A 12,492-nucleotide genomic window follows, 5' to 3' on the forward strand; every position below is an offset into this window, starting at 1 on the left:
ATTTCAACCAATGTTTAACTGTGTATGTTTTCCTCGAGCATACATCATTAAGTCATTCGATCTAGCTAATGTTATCTCCTTGTTCACATAGTGATGGAAATCCATCTTTTGGAAATCTCAATGGATTGTCGCTGAGTCAATCAGTCACCTCCTCACCTCTCCTTGATGTAATGATGAACCCTTGTCCGGAACTCGCTTCCATAGTTCATCTCCCGAGAATCTCCGATGTCGTTTCGACAATTTGTGTTGCACCTTTCTTCTCAGGCATCCTGAGTCTGAGTTATCCTGACACCAATCAGATCTGAATCTCGGTCAGATATGATGGTTGGAACATATTTCCAAGAGTTATAACATTGGCCTATTTATGACCCGGTAAGGTGATGATACCCAGCACACCTGGCGGGAGGACCTATTGTTATAAGTTTTCCCTTTTAGCAAGGTTAGCTATTCTTCCATGAGAAAATTGTAAGACTTATTCTATAAGTTGTTCCTGATGGATCCTTTTTGTTTCCAAAGTCTGATCTTCACCTGTTGACCATGTCAATGCTATCTCGAAGCATGTCTATGGTACTCCGATTTTCAACAGGAACATTTGAAGCCCAATGCTAAATGTTTCCTGCTCAATTATCCAAACACCGTTGTATGGGTAATGCCATGAAATTTCTCTCCCCTACCTAAAGAGTTTTCTACATTATATCCTGTCATGAATATCATGCTCAGCTTGTCCTTGGGAAGGATATAACCTTGAAATATGTGTTTAAACACATTTTCCTTTCCATTCTTCTGTTTAATCTGATAATCATATTTTCCTTTCCATTGTGTGGTTTAACCTTTCTGGTGAACTATATGATCTAAGCAGTAATATTCTCCTGCTTATGTAAACACCTCGGTGTACAACTCTGTCAGTAAGACCCTGTTATTATTGTTGGTGACATTTCGGTAACCACCGATGGGCGAGAACTTTGCCTAATGGTCCGCCTCGTTTCAACGAGCAGGAAAATGGTTCTCTTCGTCCCTCGCCCTTGGTACCGACGATGTTGCTGACATATAACTGACAGGCTACCCTCTGCCATGCCTTGCTATCATGATCGTGCAAGATATCACCGCCCTTCCTACTTTTAACCCACATGGTGGGCCCATAACCCACAGTTCCACAGGATCGAAACCTGACTCTCCTGTGCACCCCCTGTTCCCAAATTTATTCATCGCGCGTGGCCTCGTATGTAATTCACGGGCCACCGTCCCAAGTGATCAATTCTGGTATCGGACACAATACTTATTCCCGTTGCTCTGAACCCCTTTTCACTCTGTTTCAGGCAATGAACGATTGCCTATCCGCTCGAAACTTCTTATTGCACTGTCCTACTCTGCTCTCGATGTGTTTCATTTGTTCAACTCGAGAGATACTCATATGTTCATTCTTGGGATACCCCCCAGATGATTTTCCCTTATAACATCCTATCGTTGAAGAGCTGCCCCTTACCTATTCGTAAGTACGATGGAGTTCCCCGAAGAAAGGACGACAACATCATCATGATGCATAGGAATAAAGAATTGAAGACATCAATGAAAGGGATTAACTTCTTCGAGAAGATCCGTTATAATTTCGTAACCAGAACTTTCCCCCTTACCCCACCTCCTAAATCTCGGGACGAGATTTCTTGTAGTGGAGGAGAATTGTGACGCCCGGATAATTAAGCTACAGTAATCCCTCGTTAACGATGCCACGTCACCCCGTTACTGTTGATAAACTCTCGATGGTTCAGAAGCGAAACAAATTCAAAATTTAAATAAAAGCAAACAACAAAAGTTTTCAGATGTTAAAACTAAAATGTTCGGATCATGACAAATATTGCGTAGGTAGTTATGGTGAAGAAACAACATTTTTATAAAAAGTTTAAATGCACTTAAATGATTAAAACAGTAGGTAAAACTATTAAATAAATGCCTTTGATATTTTATAAAATCATAAACTATTTTATCTTGAGGTAAAACTTTTAGGGTAGTGGTTTGTTTTGGAACACTAATTTGGAGCTATTGTCATATTTTACTGAACTAAGAATAAAGTGTAACTAAAATAAAACAGAAAAGGAAAAAGAACTAAAACTAAAACAAACAAAAAAGAAAAAGAAATTACAAAAAGAAAAGAGAAAAACAAAAAAACAACCCCCCTCCCCGCTGGGCCTCGGCCCAGCTGGCCACCGGCCGGCCCACCCCAGTCCCCATAACCCTCCCAGGGTCACCTAAACCCTAACCCCCTCCACTCGATCCCATCCCCCCCGATCCGGAACTAGATCGGGCCGGCCCCCAACACCGGCGCCCGTCCCCGCCGCTGGGACTGCGTCGCCGGAGCTCGCCCCGCACCTCCCGTCGCTCTCCCCGCCGCCGGACGTCCTCCTCCTCGCCGCCTCGCCTTCTCGCCCCTGGATCCGCCGCCGCCCGGCCGCCTGGACGCCGCTGCCGCCGGATCGCCCGGACCCCCCTGTCGCCGTCCACCGCTGGACCTCGCCGGCCGCCGTCGCCTACGTCTGTCGCCGCCTCCTCCCCACCGGCGCGCGTCCCCGTCCTCCGCCTCGAGCCCACTGCCGCCCCCTGCAGCTCCCTGTGAGCGCCCCCGTCCGCTCCTCTCCCCTCTGTCCCTCACGCCCGCACCTCGCCCGCGCGCCCCGCGTGCCCCGGCCTGCTGCCGCCCCACGCTCCGACCGAGCCCGCCTCGTCGCGCGCACAGCTCCCCACTGTCTGCTCCGGGCGCGCCCCCTGGCCACGCGCCAGGCCCTAGGCCGCGCCGCGCCGGTGCCTCTGCTGCCTCGTCGAGGCCATGGCCTCCCCCATGCCCGGGTTCGCCCCTCTTCGGGTGCACACGCCCGCACCCATGCGCCCGCTAAGCCACTGGGCCTATGACAGATGGGGCCCACGCTCCAGTAGTTAAAAAAAGAAAACGGAATTAAAATTAGTTAAAATAATTAAATATTAATTAATTAATTAACGAGTTATTTAACTTAATTAATCATGACAATTAAACCTGCTTAATTAAACTGGACAATGACAATTGGGCCCCACTGCCCCTTTGACCAGTCAACCCGGTCAGAGTTGACTGTTGACCCTGCTGATGTCATGATGACGTCATGCTGATGCAGTAAACTTATTTTCGTTTTAAATTTAAATTGCAGAATGTCTTTAAAACTTTGGAAAATCATAGGAATTAAACCGTAGCTCGGATCGAAAAACTTTCTACATCAAAGTTGCTCAGATCGACGAGACGAATCCAAATACGTGATCCGTTCGTCCGCCACACATCCCTAGCATAGTGAACCTGCAACATTTCACCTCCGGTTCATCTGTCCGAAAACGTGAAACACCGGGGATACTTTCCCGGATGTCTCCCCACTTCACCGGTATCACCTCATACCGCGTTAGAACACGTCTAGCTCTGCCTGTTGTCCTGTTATGCACTTGCTTGCTATGTATTTACTGTTTCTTCCCCCCTCTTCTCTTCGGTAGACCCCGTGACGATGCTGATGCCCCTGTGGTCGACTACGTCACCGACGACCCCTCTCTCTTGTCTGAGCAACCAGGCAAGCCCCCCTCTTGATCACCAGATATCGCCTATTCTTCTCTATACTGCTTGCATTAGAGTAGTGTAGCATGTTACTGTTTTCCGTTAATCCTATACTGATGCATAGCCTGCCCTTGCTTCTACTGTTGATACCTTTACCTGCAATCCTACTGCTTAGTATAGGATGCTAGTGTTCCATCAGTGGCCCTACACTCTTGTCCGTCTGCCATGCTATACTACTGGGCCGTGATCACTTCGGGAGGTGATCACGGGTATATACTATATACTTTATATACATGACACATGCGATGACTAAAGTCGGGTCGGCTCGTTGAGTACCCGCAAGTGATGCTGATGAGGGGGCTGAAAGGACAGGTGGCTCCACCCCGGTAGAGGTGGGCCTGGGTTCCTGACGGCCCCCGACTGTTACTTGTGGCGGAGCGACAGGGCAGGTCGAGACCACCTAGGAGAGAGGTGGGCCTGGCCCTGGTCGGCGTTCGCGGATACATAACACGCTTAACGAGTTCTTGGTATTTGATCTGAGTCTGGCCATTTGGTCTATACGCACTAACCATCTACGCGGGAGTAGTTATGGGTATCCCGGCGTCGTGGTATCAGCCGAAGCCTTCTTGACGTCAGCGACTGAGTGGCGCGCGCCGGATTGGACTGGAACGCCACTAGGCTAGGTCTGCTTCCGGCCGCGTACGCAACGTGCAGGTGTGCATAGGGCGATGGGCCCAGACCCCTGCGCGCTTAGGATTAGACCGGCGTGCTGACCGCTCTGTTGTGCTTAGGTGGGGCTGCGACGCGTTGATCTTACGAGGCCGGGCATGACCCAGAAAAGTGTGTCCGGCCAAATGGGATCGAGCGTGTTGGGTTATGTGGTGCACCCCTGCAGGGAAGTTTATCTATTCGAATAGCCGTGTCCCTCGGTAAAAGGACGACCCGGAGTTGTACCTTGACCTTATGACAACTAGAACTGGATACTGAATAAAATACACCCTTCCAAGTGCCAGATACAACCCGGTGATCGCTCTCTAACAGGGCGACGAGGAGGGGATCGCCGGGTAGGATTATGCTATGCGATGCTACTTGGAGGACTTCAATCTACTCTCTTCTACATGCTGCAAGATGGAGATGGCCAGAAGCGTAGTCTTCGACAGGATTAGCTATCCCCCCTCTTATTCTGGCATTCTGCAGTTCAGTCCACTGATATGGCCCTTTACACATATACCCATGCATATGTAGTGTAGCTCCTTGCTTGCGAGTACTTTGGATGAGTACTCACGGTTGCTTCTCTCCCTCTTTTCCCCCTTTCCTTTCCACCTGGTTGTCGCAACCAGATGCTGGAGTTCAGGAGCCAGACGCCACCATCGACGATGACACCTACGACACTGGAGGTGCCTACTACTACGTGCAGCCCGCTGACGACGACCAGGAGTAGTTAGGAGGATCCCAGGCAGGAGGCCTGCGCCTCTTTCGATCTGTATCCCAGTTTGTGCTAGCCTTCTTAAGGCAAACTTGTTTAACTTATGTCTGTACTCAGATATTGTTGCTTCCGCTGACTCGTCTGTGATCGAGCACTTGTATTCGAGCCCTCGAGGCCCCTGGCTTGTATTATGATGCTTGTATGACTTATTTATGTTGTAGAGTTGTGTTGTGATATCTTCCCGTGAGTCCCTGATCTTGATCGTACACATTTGCGTGCATGATTAGTGTACGGTCAAATCGGGGGCGTCACAAAAAGGGTACAAACCGACTTGGGGTAGGGGTACAAAACTGACTTGGACTAGAAGTCGTAGACCATAATGACTACTCTAACATATACGTCACGCGACGCCCTGTTTTCGACAGATCCGTGGTTGCAGAGCCTCGTGCCGCTTGTCGTCGTCAACCAGTAAACGAAGCGATCTAGCCTTACGATCGACCCAGGCTATGGCTGACTTGGACTTGTCTACGCCCCTGTTGTCAGCGATGGATCTGGCCGAGGAGTCCAACGTGTCCGCGGCTTTCCCGCTGCTGGTGCTTGAGCCGCCGCCAGATTTAGATCGGTCGTCGTACAAGGTCTTCACCTTGCTGGACCAGAAGCTTGAAGATGTCACTCCGTTCGTGTCGAGCAACAAGGCATTCTTGGCAACGCCGCAGGGCTGGGTATTGGTCCTGGGCTCCTCCGATTCCTCGTCGGACGATACAAGGACGTATCTGCTGAACGTCAAGGACAGATCAAGAATCGAGCTTCCGGCTCTCAAGGACGACGAGGTCCCGTGGACGTGCAGGTGCGTCTTGTCCAACGTCGTGGTAGCGCCTGGCTGCAGAGTCCTAGTCTTCGACCATGCGAGCCCGGTGATGTGGTTCTGCCGCGTCGGCCAGGATCTCCGGTGCTCGCGCCACGGCTACGACATTGGCTGCTTCGACCTCCCGCTCCCGGGCTCTCCCCCCATCAATATAAAGAGACACTTCGTCGACGTTGCCCCCGTCAATGGGAGGTTCTTCTTCTGCGAGTCCAACGACTCTCTCGGCACGCTGGACTTCCACACCAACGACGCCTCGGAGGAGCCGGAGGCGCGGCTGGGCGCCATCGCCGTGCCCTTCATCGAGGTCCCGTTCGGCATTACGGCCACGTACGTCGTCGAGTCCTGCAACGACCTCTTCCTCGTCCATATCGCCTTCCACGGAATGTGCGTCGACCAACCAGGGGAACTCCGCGTCTATCGGATGGATTTCTCGGAGCCGCCGGCCTGGCGCAAGACGGACTGCATCGGGAATCGGGCTTTCCTCCTCAGTGGCTCCTATTTTGCAGCGTCCTGCTCTGCCAGCGGATGTGGGCTCAAGCCAAACTGCGTCTACTGGGTGAATAGCTTGAGCGAAAAGAATAGTGATCTGCATGTTCTTGGCCTCCAAGACGGCTCGTCGGAAATTGTCAAGCAGTTTGAAAATGTGTTGGGTGTGCGGAAACCCTTCTGGATCGTCCCGGGGGATGCATAGTCATGCTGTTCTTCTCGGTCATCTATAGTTACTTTGTTTCCCTGTTTCATTCATGTCGGTCATTTATTTATAGTTACTTTGTAAAACTCTCCGTTGAAGTAGAATGTTTTGTGTTAATCGTTTGATTCTCTTGGGACTGTCTATTTAATATTCGACTGATTTTCAATTGACTTTCATTCAAACTTTCTGACAACTAAAGAGATGACACCTGTATGTCCAAACACAGCTGATACAGATACTTGTATGTTTGTATGTTCAACAAAACGGCCGGACTAAAAATTCTTACCCGGTTCTCACCGAACCAAAACATAACCCGATTCATTTCTGCTCAACTACGCAACCAACTAGGCCCTCCTGGATCACAAAACACCAACACTCTCCTACTCTTTTTTGCTCTCCCTTATAATGTACAAACACCTTTTACGTGAACTTGTCTGCAGAAAACATCAAAGAATCAAGTGAAGAAAAATTGGAACCATTAGGTTCTAACTGACTGAAAGCAACACTGAAATTTATTTAGATCAGGGTAAAAACAGTGAACCAAACAGGAAATACTGAGTTAAAATGCATTCTAAATACACATGAAAATAAGGGCGTTTGGTAAGTACACATGAAAATATGTGCTGCATTACAGTGTAATGTGGCATCAATTTACATTATCAGAAATTCAGGAAATTAGAGATGAAGCATGGACTATAATAAATGTGGGATATGCAGTGAAAAAATCAGAGGAGCTCCCTACAGTATATACGATGTAAAAAATGGGGTATTTACAGAGTGTAATTCCCTAAAATAATCTTAGGTATTGCACTGTAATACCTACAATTTTTACAGTGACTATTCCGTAAATTACACTGTAAAATATTACATTGAAATCAAACTGAAAGAGCACACTGCAGGAATGACAACAATGAAGTAGGCACAAAGACAACATTTTAGACACATCAGAGAAAATTCACTGAGTAAATCAGTGGAAATTGCAGTGCAAACACCAAGGAATGACAACAATGAAAAATCACAGGAAATTACAATGTGAACACCAAGGATTTACAGTGACTAAAGCTCTGGAATTACACTATACATTCTAAGGAATTACTCTGAAAGTAAAGTACAGTGAAGGTACACATGAATTATAGTGCTTTACAAGAAAATTTACAGTCTAAATACACATGAATTACTATAAAATAATTACAGCAAAATACAATCTAAGAACACAGAAATTAACCAGAAGCAATTTGGGGCATTCTGCCAAATTACAGTAAGCACAATGTCACAAGAGTTTATTGTTCATATTTTTGCAAATATTGACATTTACTTTTTCAAAATTGCAGATGGGAAGCAAGCCAAGAACAATAACTGAAATTGATCTACTCACAATGACACAAGAAGAACTCATTCTAAATGTGAGATCGAAATAGCAAATAATGATCTCAGAAACTTGAAGAAAAATGCTATGTACATGATAATGAAAAGTTGACAATCTATTGCAGGAAACATTTTCATTTACTGCTTGTAACGCCCACGATGCGGCTATATCTCCCACGTGTCGAGGCACGACTTAGAGGCATAACCGCATAGTGGTTTTGTCGCAAGAAGGGTCATCTTCACACAATCCCATGTAATGATCAAGAATGGGATAAAGAGTTGGCTTACAATCGCCACTTCACATAATACATAAATATTATTCATACATCATCCAAAATACAAACATATAGACCGACTACGGTCAAAATCCAGATGAAAATAAGACAACCCCAAATGCTAGATCCCCGATCGTCCCAACTGGGCTCCACTACTGATCATCAGGAAAAGACACATAGTAACGACCACGTTCCTCGTCGAACTCCCACTTGAGATCGACGCCATCATCTGCACTGGCATCGTCGGCACCTGCAACTGTTTTGGTAGAATCTGTGAGTCACGGGGACTCAGCAATCTCACACCCGCGAGATCAAGACTATTTAAGCTTATAGGAAAGGATGGTGTAATGAGGTGGAGCTGCAGCGGCAAAAGCATATATGGTGGCTAACTTGCGCAAATGAGAGCGAGAAGAGAAGCAACGGAACGGACGTCATCTAGCAATGACCAAGAAGTGATCCTGAACACCTACTTACGTCATACATAACTCAGACAGTGTTCACTTCCCGGACTCCGCCGAGAAGAGACCATCACGGCTACACACGCAGTTGATGTATTTTAATTGGGTCAAGTGACAAGTTCTCTACAACCGGACATTAACAAATTCCCATCTGCCTCATAACCGCGGGCACGGCTTTCGAAAGATAATACCCTGCAGGGGTGTCCCAACTTAGCCCATCATAAGCTCTCACGGTCAACGAAGGATAAACCTTCTCCCGGAAAGACCCGATCAGTCTCGGAATCCCGGTTTACAAGACATTTCGACAATGGTAAAACAAGACCAGCAAAGCCGCCCGAATGTGCCAACAAATCCCGATAGGAGCTGCACATATCTCGTTCTCAGGGCACACCGGATGAACACTACGTACAGCTAAAACCAATCCTCGAGTTTCCCCAAGGTGGCGCTGCAAGTGGCTCTAGTTTGGACCAGCACTCAGAGGAACACTGGCCCGGGGGTTTAAATAAAGATGACCCTCGGGCTCGCGAAAACCCGGGGGAAAAGGCTTAGGCGGCAAATGGTAAAACCAAAGTTGGGCCTTGCTGGAGGAGTTTTATTCAAGGCGAACTGTCAAGGGGGTCCCATAAATCACCCGACCGCGTAAGGAACGCAAACTCAAGGAACATAATCCCGGTATAACAGTAACTAGGGCGGCAAGAGTGGAACAAAACACCAGGCATAAGGCCGAGCCTTCCACCCTTTACCAAATATATAGATGCATTAATTAAATAAGAGATATTGTGATATCCCAACATATCCATGTTCCGACATGGAACAAACTTCAACTTCACCTGCAACTAGCAACGCTATAAGAGGGGCTGAGCAAAAGCGGTAACTTAGCCAAACAACGGTTTGCTAGGAAAGGATGGTTAGAGGCTGACATGGCAAAATGGGAGACATGATATAGCAAGTGATAGGTAGCGGAGCATGGCAATAGAGCGAACAACTAGCAAAGCAAAGATAGAAGTGATTTCGAGGGGTGGTCATCTTGCCTGCAAGGTTCTCAGAGTTGTCGAAAGCTTGATCCTCGTAAGCGTACTCAACAGGTTCCTCGTTCACGAACTCGTCTCCCGGCTCTACCCAAGACAAGAACACAAACAAACGGAACCACAATCAACACGAGAAATGCACAAGCAACATGATGCAAAACATGTATGATATGCAAGATATGATATGCGATGCATATGCGTGCTCCGGAAGGAAAATGATGAACATGGCAGTAACTTGGCAAACCAAGCATGCCACTGGAAAGATGAGATGATTTCGGTCGAAATCGATATAAAGATCACCGGAAACGGATGCACGGTTTGCAAATGGCAAGCAAAACAAGAATGACACGAATCTGCGATTAAACAGCATGATAGCACTTAAAATGCAACAAGCAACAATGCTACAGCACCCCAACATAGCAACAAAGCACATGGAAGTAATCTACAGGAGATGCTTGACAAAAGATGAACACTGAGCTACGGCTAGTTCACAACATATCAAGCTCAAACAAGCATGGCAAAAGTGCAAAAGATAACAGGATCACAGACTTGGTGAAAAACTGGACATGGCAGAAAACAGCATCAGGTAGCAATGTTCAGAGCACGAAATCAACATGCTACAGGAACTTAACATAGCAAAACAAGGCATGGCAGTGTTCTACTAAATGCACATGACAAAAGTCCCTTACTGACCATAAGCCAAAAAGGACCAGAAGATATGATGGCAAGCATGTAAACATAGCAAGTTTCGTTATCAGGTTTCAGACTTAGCAGAAAACAGAGCATGGCAGAAATAATAATATGTAGGCCTCTTTGTGAGCTTGATGCACTCACTACAGAGCAATGCATGACAAACCAAGCATACCTACAGCAAGATGGCATGTTTATGAAGCTATCCATGGCAAGAACAAAGCATAGCATGTATGGATCAACTACAATAAGCTTGGCAAAATTGCATATCATGTTAAGAATCTGCCAGAAATATTTTATAGCAAAAGTAGAGCAAGATTGAGTCATGCTATGGCACTCCATAATTGCAAACAATTGCAGGAATGGATCAATTACAACTATAGCTACAAAACATCCTTACTGAACATCTCCAAAATATGCATGGATCTCTCTGTAGCATCAAGTTTACATGGCAACAAAATAACAGCAGACGAGGACTTAGAGAAATCACTAAGTCCCTGAAATCAGAAATATTACGGGGCCTACTTTGCATGCTTGTGCTAGTCACCACAGAGATCACAAAAATACATGGACTACACCACTGGAAAGATGACATGGCATACTTCAAAACACATGTAGAGCTCATGCCCAAAAGATGCGTTAAATGATACAAAAAATAACAAATCTCCAAGTTCTGATAAGAACCAGAGAATAACAGCAACTAGCCCTCTTCCAACAGAGATTTGGGCATCAAGATGATCTCTAATGAACATGGTGCAATTGAACAAAATGAAGAGTATCACGAGAAGAACAATTTGAAATATTACACGCGCGAATCGGAGCTACATGCAACGAGTTATGACATCGGGAACAGGGGCATATTGTTGTAAAAATCCAAAACTTAGAACAAAACAGAGGGGGCTCGGGTCAACGCTCACCGAGGGATCCAGATCGGATCGAGCAACGGGCCCTCGATGGCGGCGGCGCGACTTCGCCGGAGAGGAGGGACGGGGAGGCTGCGCTGGCCGGAGGGCGAGCTCGGTGGAGGGAGGAGGCGCGGGGCCTCGGGCGGTGACCTCGGGTGGCCGGAGGAGGGGCGCCGGCGGCGGTGACCAGTGGCGGGGCGATGCGCGGAGCGGGCGGCGGCGAGCAAGGCGGCGGCGGCGCGGACGCGGAGGAGGCGGCAGGCGCGGGGCGCGGGAGGAGGCGGGCCTGGAGGGCCCGCGGCGGGCTGCCCGGGCCGCGGCGGCGGCGGCGTACGGGCCGGCCACGTGGCAGCGCGCCACTGGCTGGACGCGGCGGCGTGATCCGTCCGGTGCGGAGTGGACGCGTCCGGTCGCGGAGAGGAATTTTTTTAGGGTTTGATCTGTGATTCGTTTTCGGGGGAGATGCAAATAAATAGGTAGAGGGAGCTAGGAGGCTCCAAATGAGGTGCGGTTTTCGCCCACACGATCGTGATCGAACGACCTAGGGCATGGAAGAGAGTTTGGTGGGTTTTGGGCTGGTTTTAGAGGGGGTTTTTGCTGGACACTCAAATGGACTTTGCGGATGCCCGGTTAACCGTTGGAGTACCAAACGACCTCCAAATGGAACGAAACTTGACCGGTGGTCTCCGGGTGGTATATTGAGGCCACTTGACAAGCCTCGGTCCATTCCGAGAAAGTTTGACACCCGCACACGAAAGAAAACAAGAGGGGTGCACCGGAGGAGATAGGAGCGCCGGATTGCAAAACGGACAACGGGGAAAATGCTCGGATGCATGAGACGAACACGTATGCAAATGCAATGCACATGATGACATGATATGAAAATGCATGACATGACAAAATACAAAACGAAAGACAAAACCCGACAACGGAGGGAATATCATAACACATAGCCGGAAATGGCAAGAGTCGGAGTTACAAATATGGCAAGTTACATGCGGGGTGTTACAACACTCCACCACTACGAGAGGATCTCGTCCCGAGATCTAGGACTGAAAGAACTCCGGATATTCGGAACGGAGATGGTCCTCGCGTTCCCAGGTGGCTTCCCGGTCGGAATGGTGCGACCACTTCACTTTCAGGAATTTGATTGACTTGTTGCGAGTCTTGCGCTCAGTTTCTTCAAGAATAGCAACGGGGTGCTCATGATAAGACAAATCTTCTTGGAGG

At 48.0% G+C, this 12,492-nt stretch overlaps 1 protein-coding gene across 1 annotated transcript; it reads left to right on the forward strand.

Annotated features, from left to right (window-relative positions):
• Window positions 1-5,427: 5,427 nt before the first annotated feature.
• Window positions 5,428-6,666, forward strand: LOC123124390 (uncharacterized). Its single transcript, XM_044545011.1, has one exon. The coding sequence runs from the start codon at window positions 5,492-5,494 to the stop codon at window positions 6,539-6,541; it is 1,050 nt and encodes a 349-aa protein (XP_044400946.1). The 5' UTR covers window positions 5,428-5,491; the 3' UTR covers window positions 6,542-6,666.
• The last annotated feature ends 5,826 nt before the right edge of the window (window positions 6,667-12,492 follow it).

Source organism: Triticum aestivum, chromosome 5D (assembly GCF_018294505.1).
Source record: "Triticum aestivum cultivar Chinese Spring chromosome 5D, IWGSC CS RefSeq v2.1, whole genome shotgun sequence".
Classification (NCBI taxonomy): domain Eukaryota; kingdom Viridiplantae; phylum Streptophyta; class Magnoliopsida; order Poales; family Poaceae; genus Triticum; species Triticum aestivum.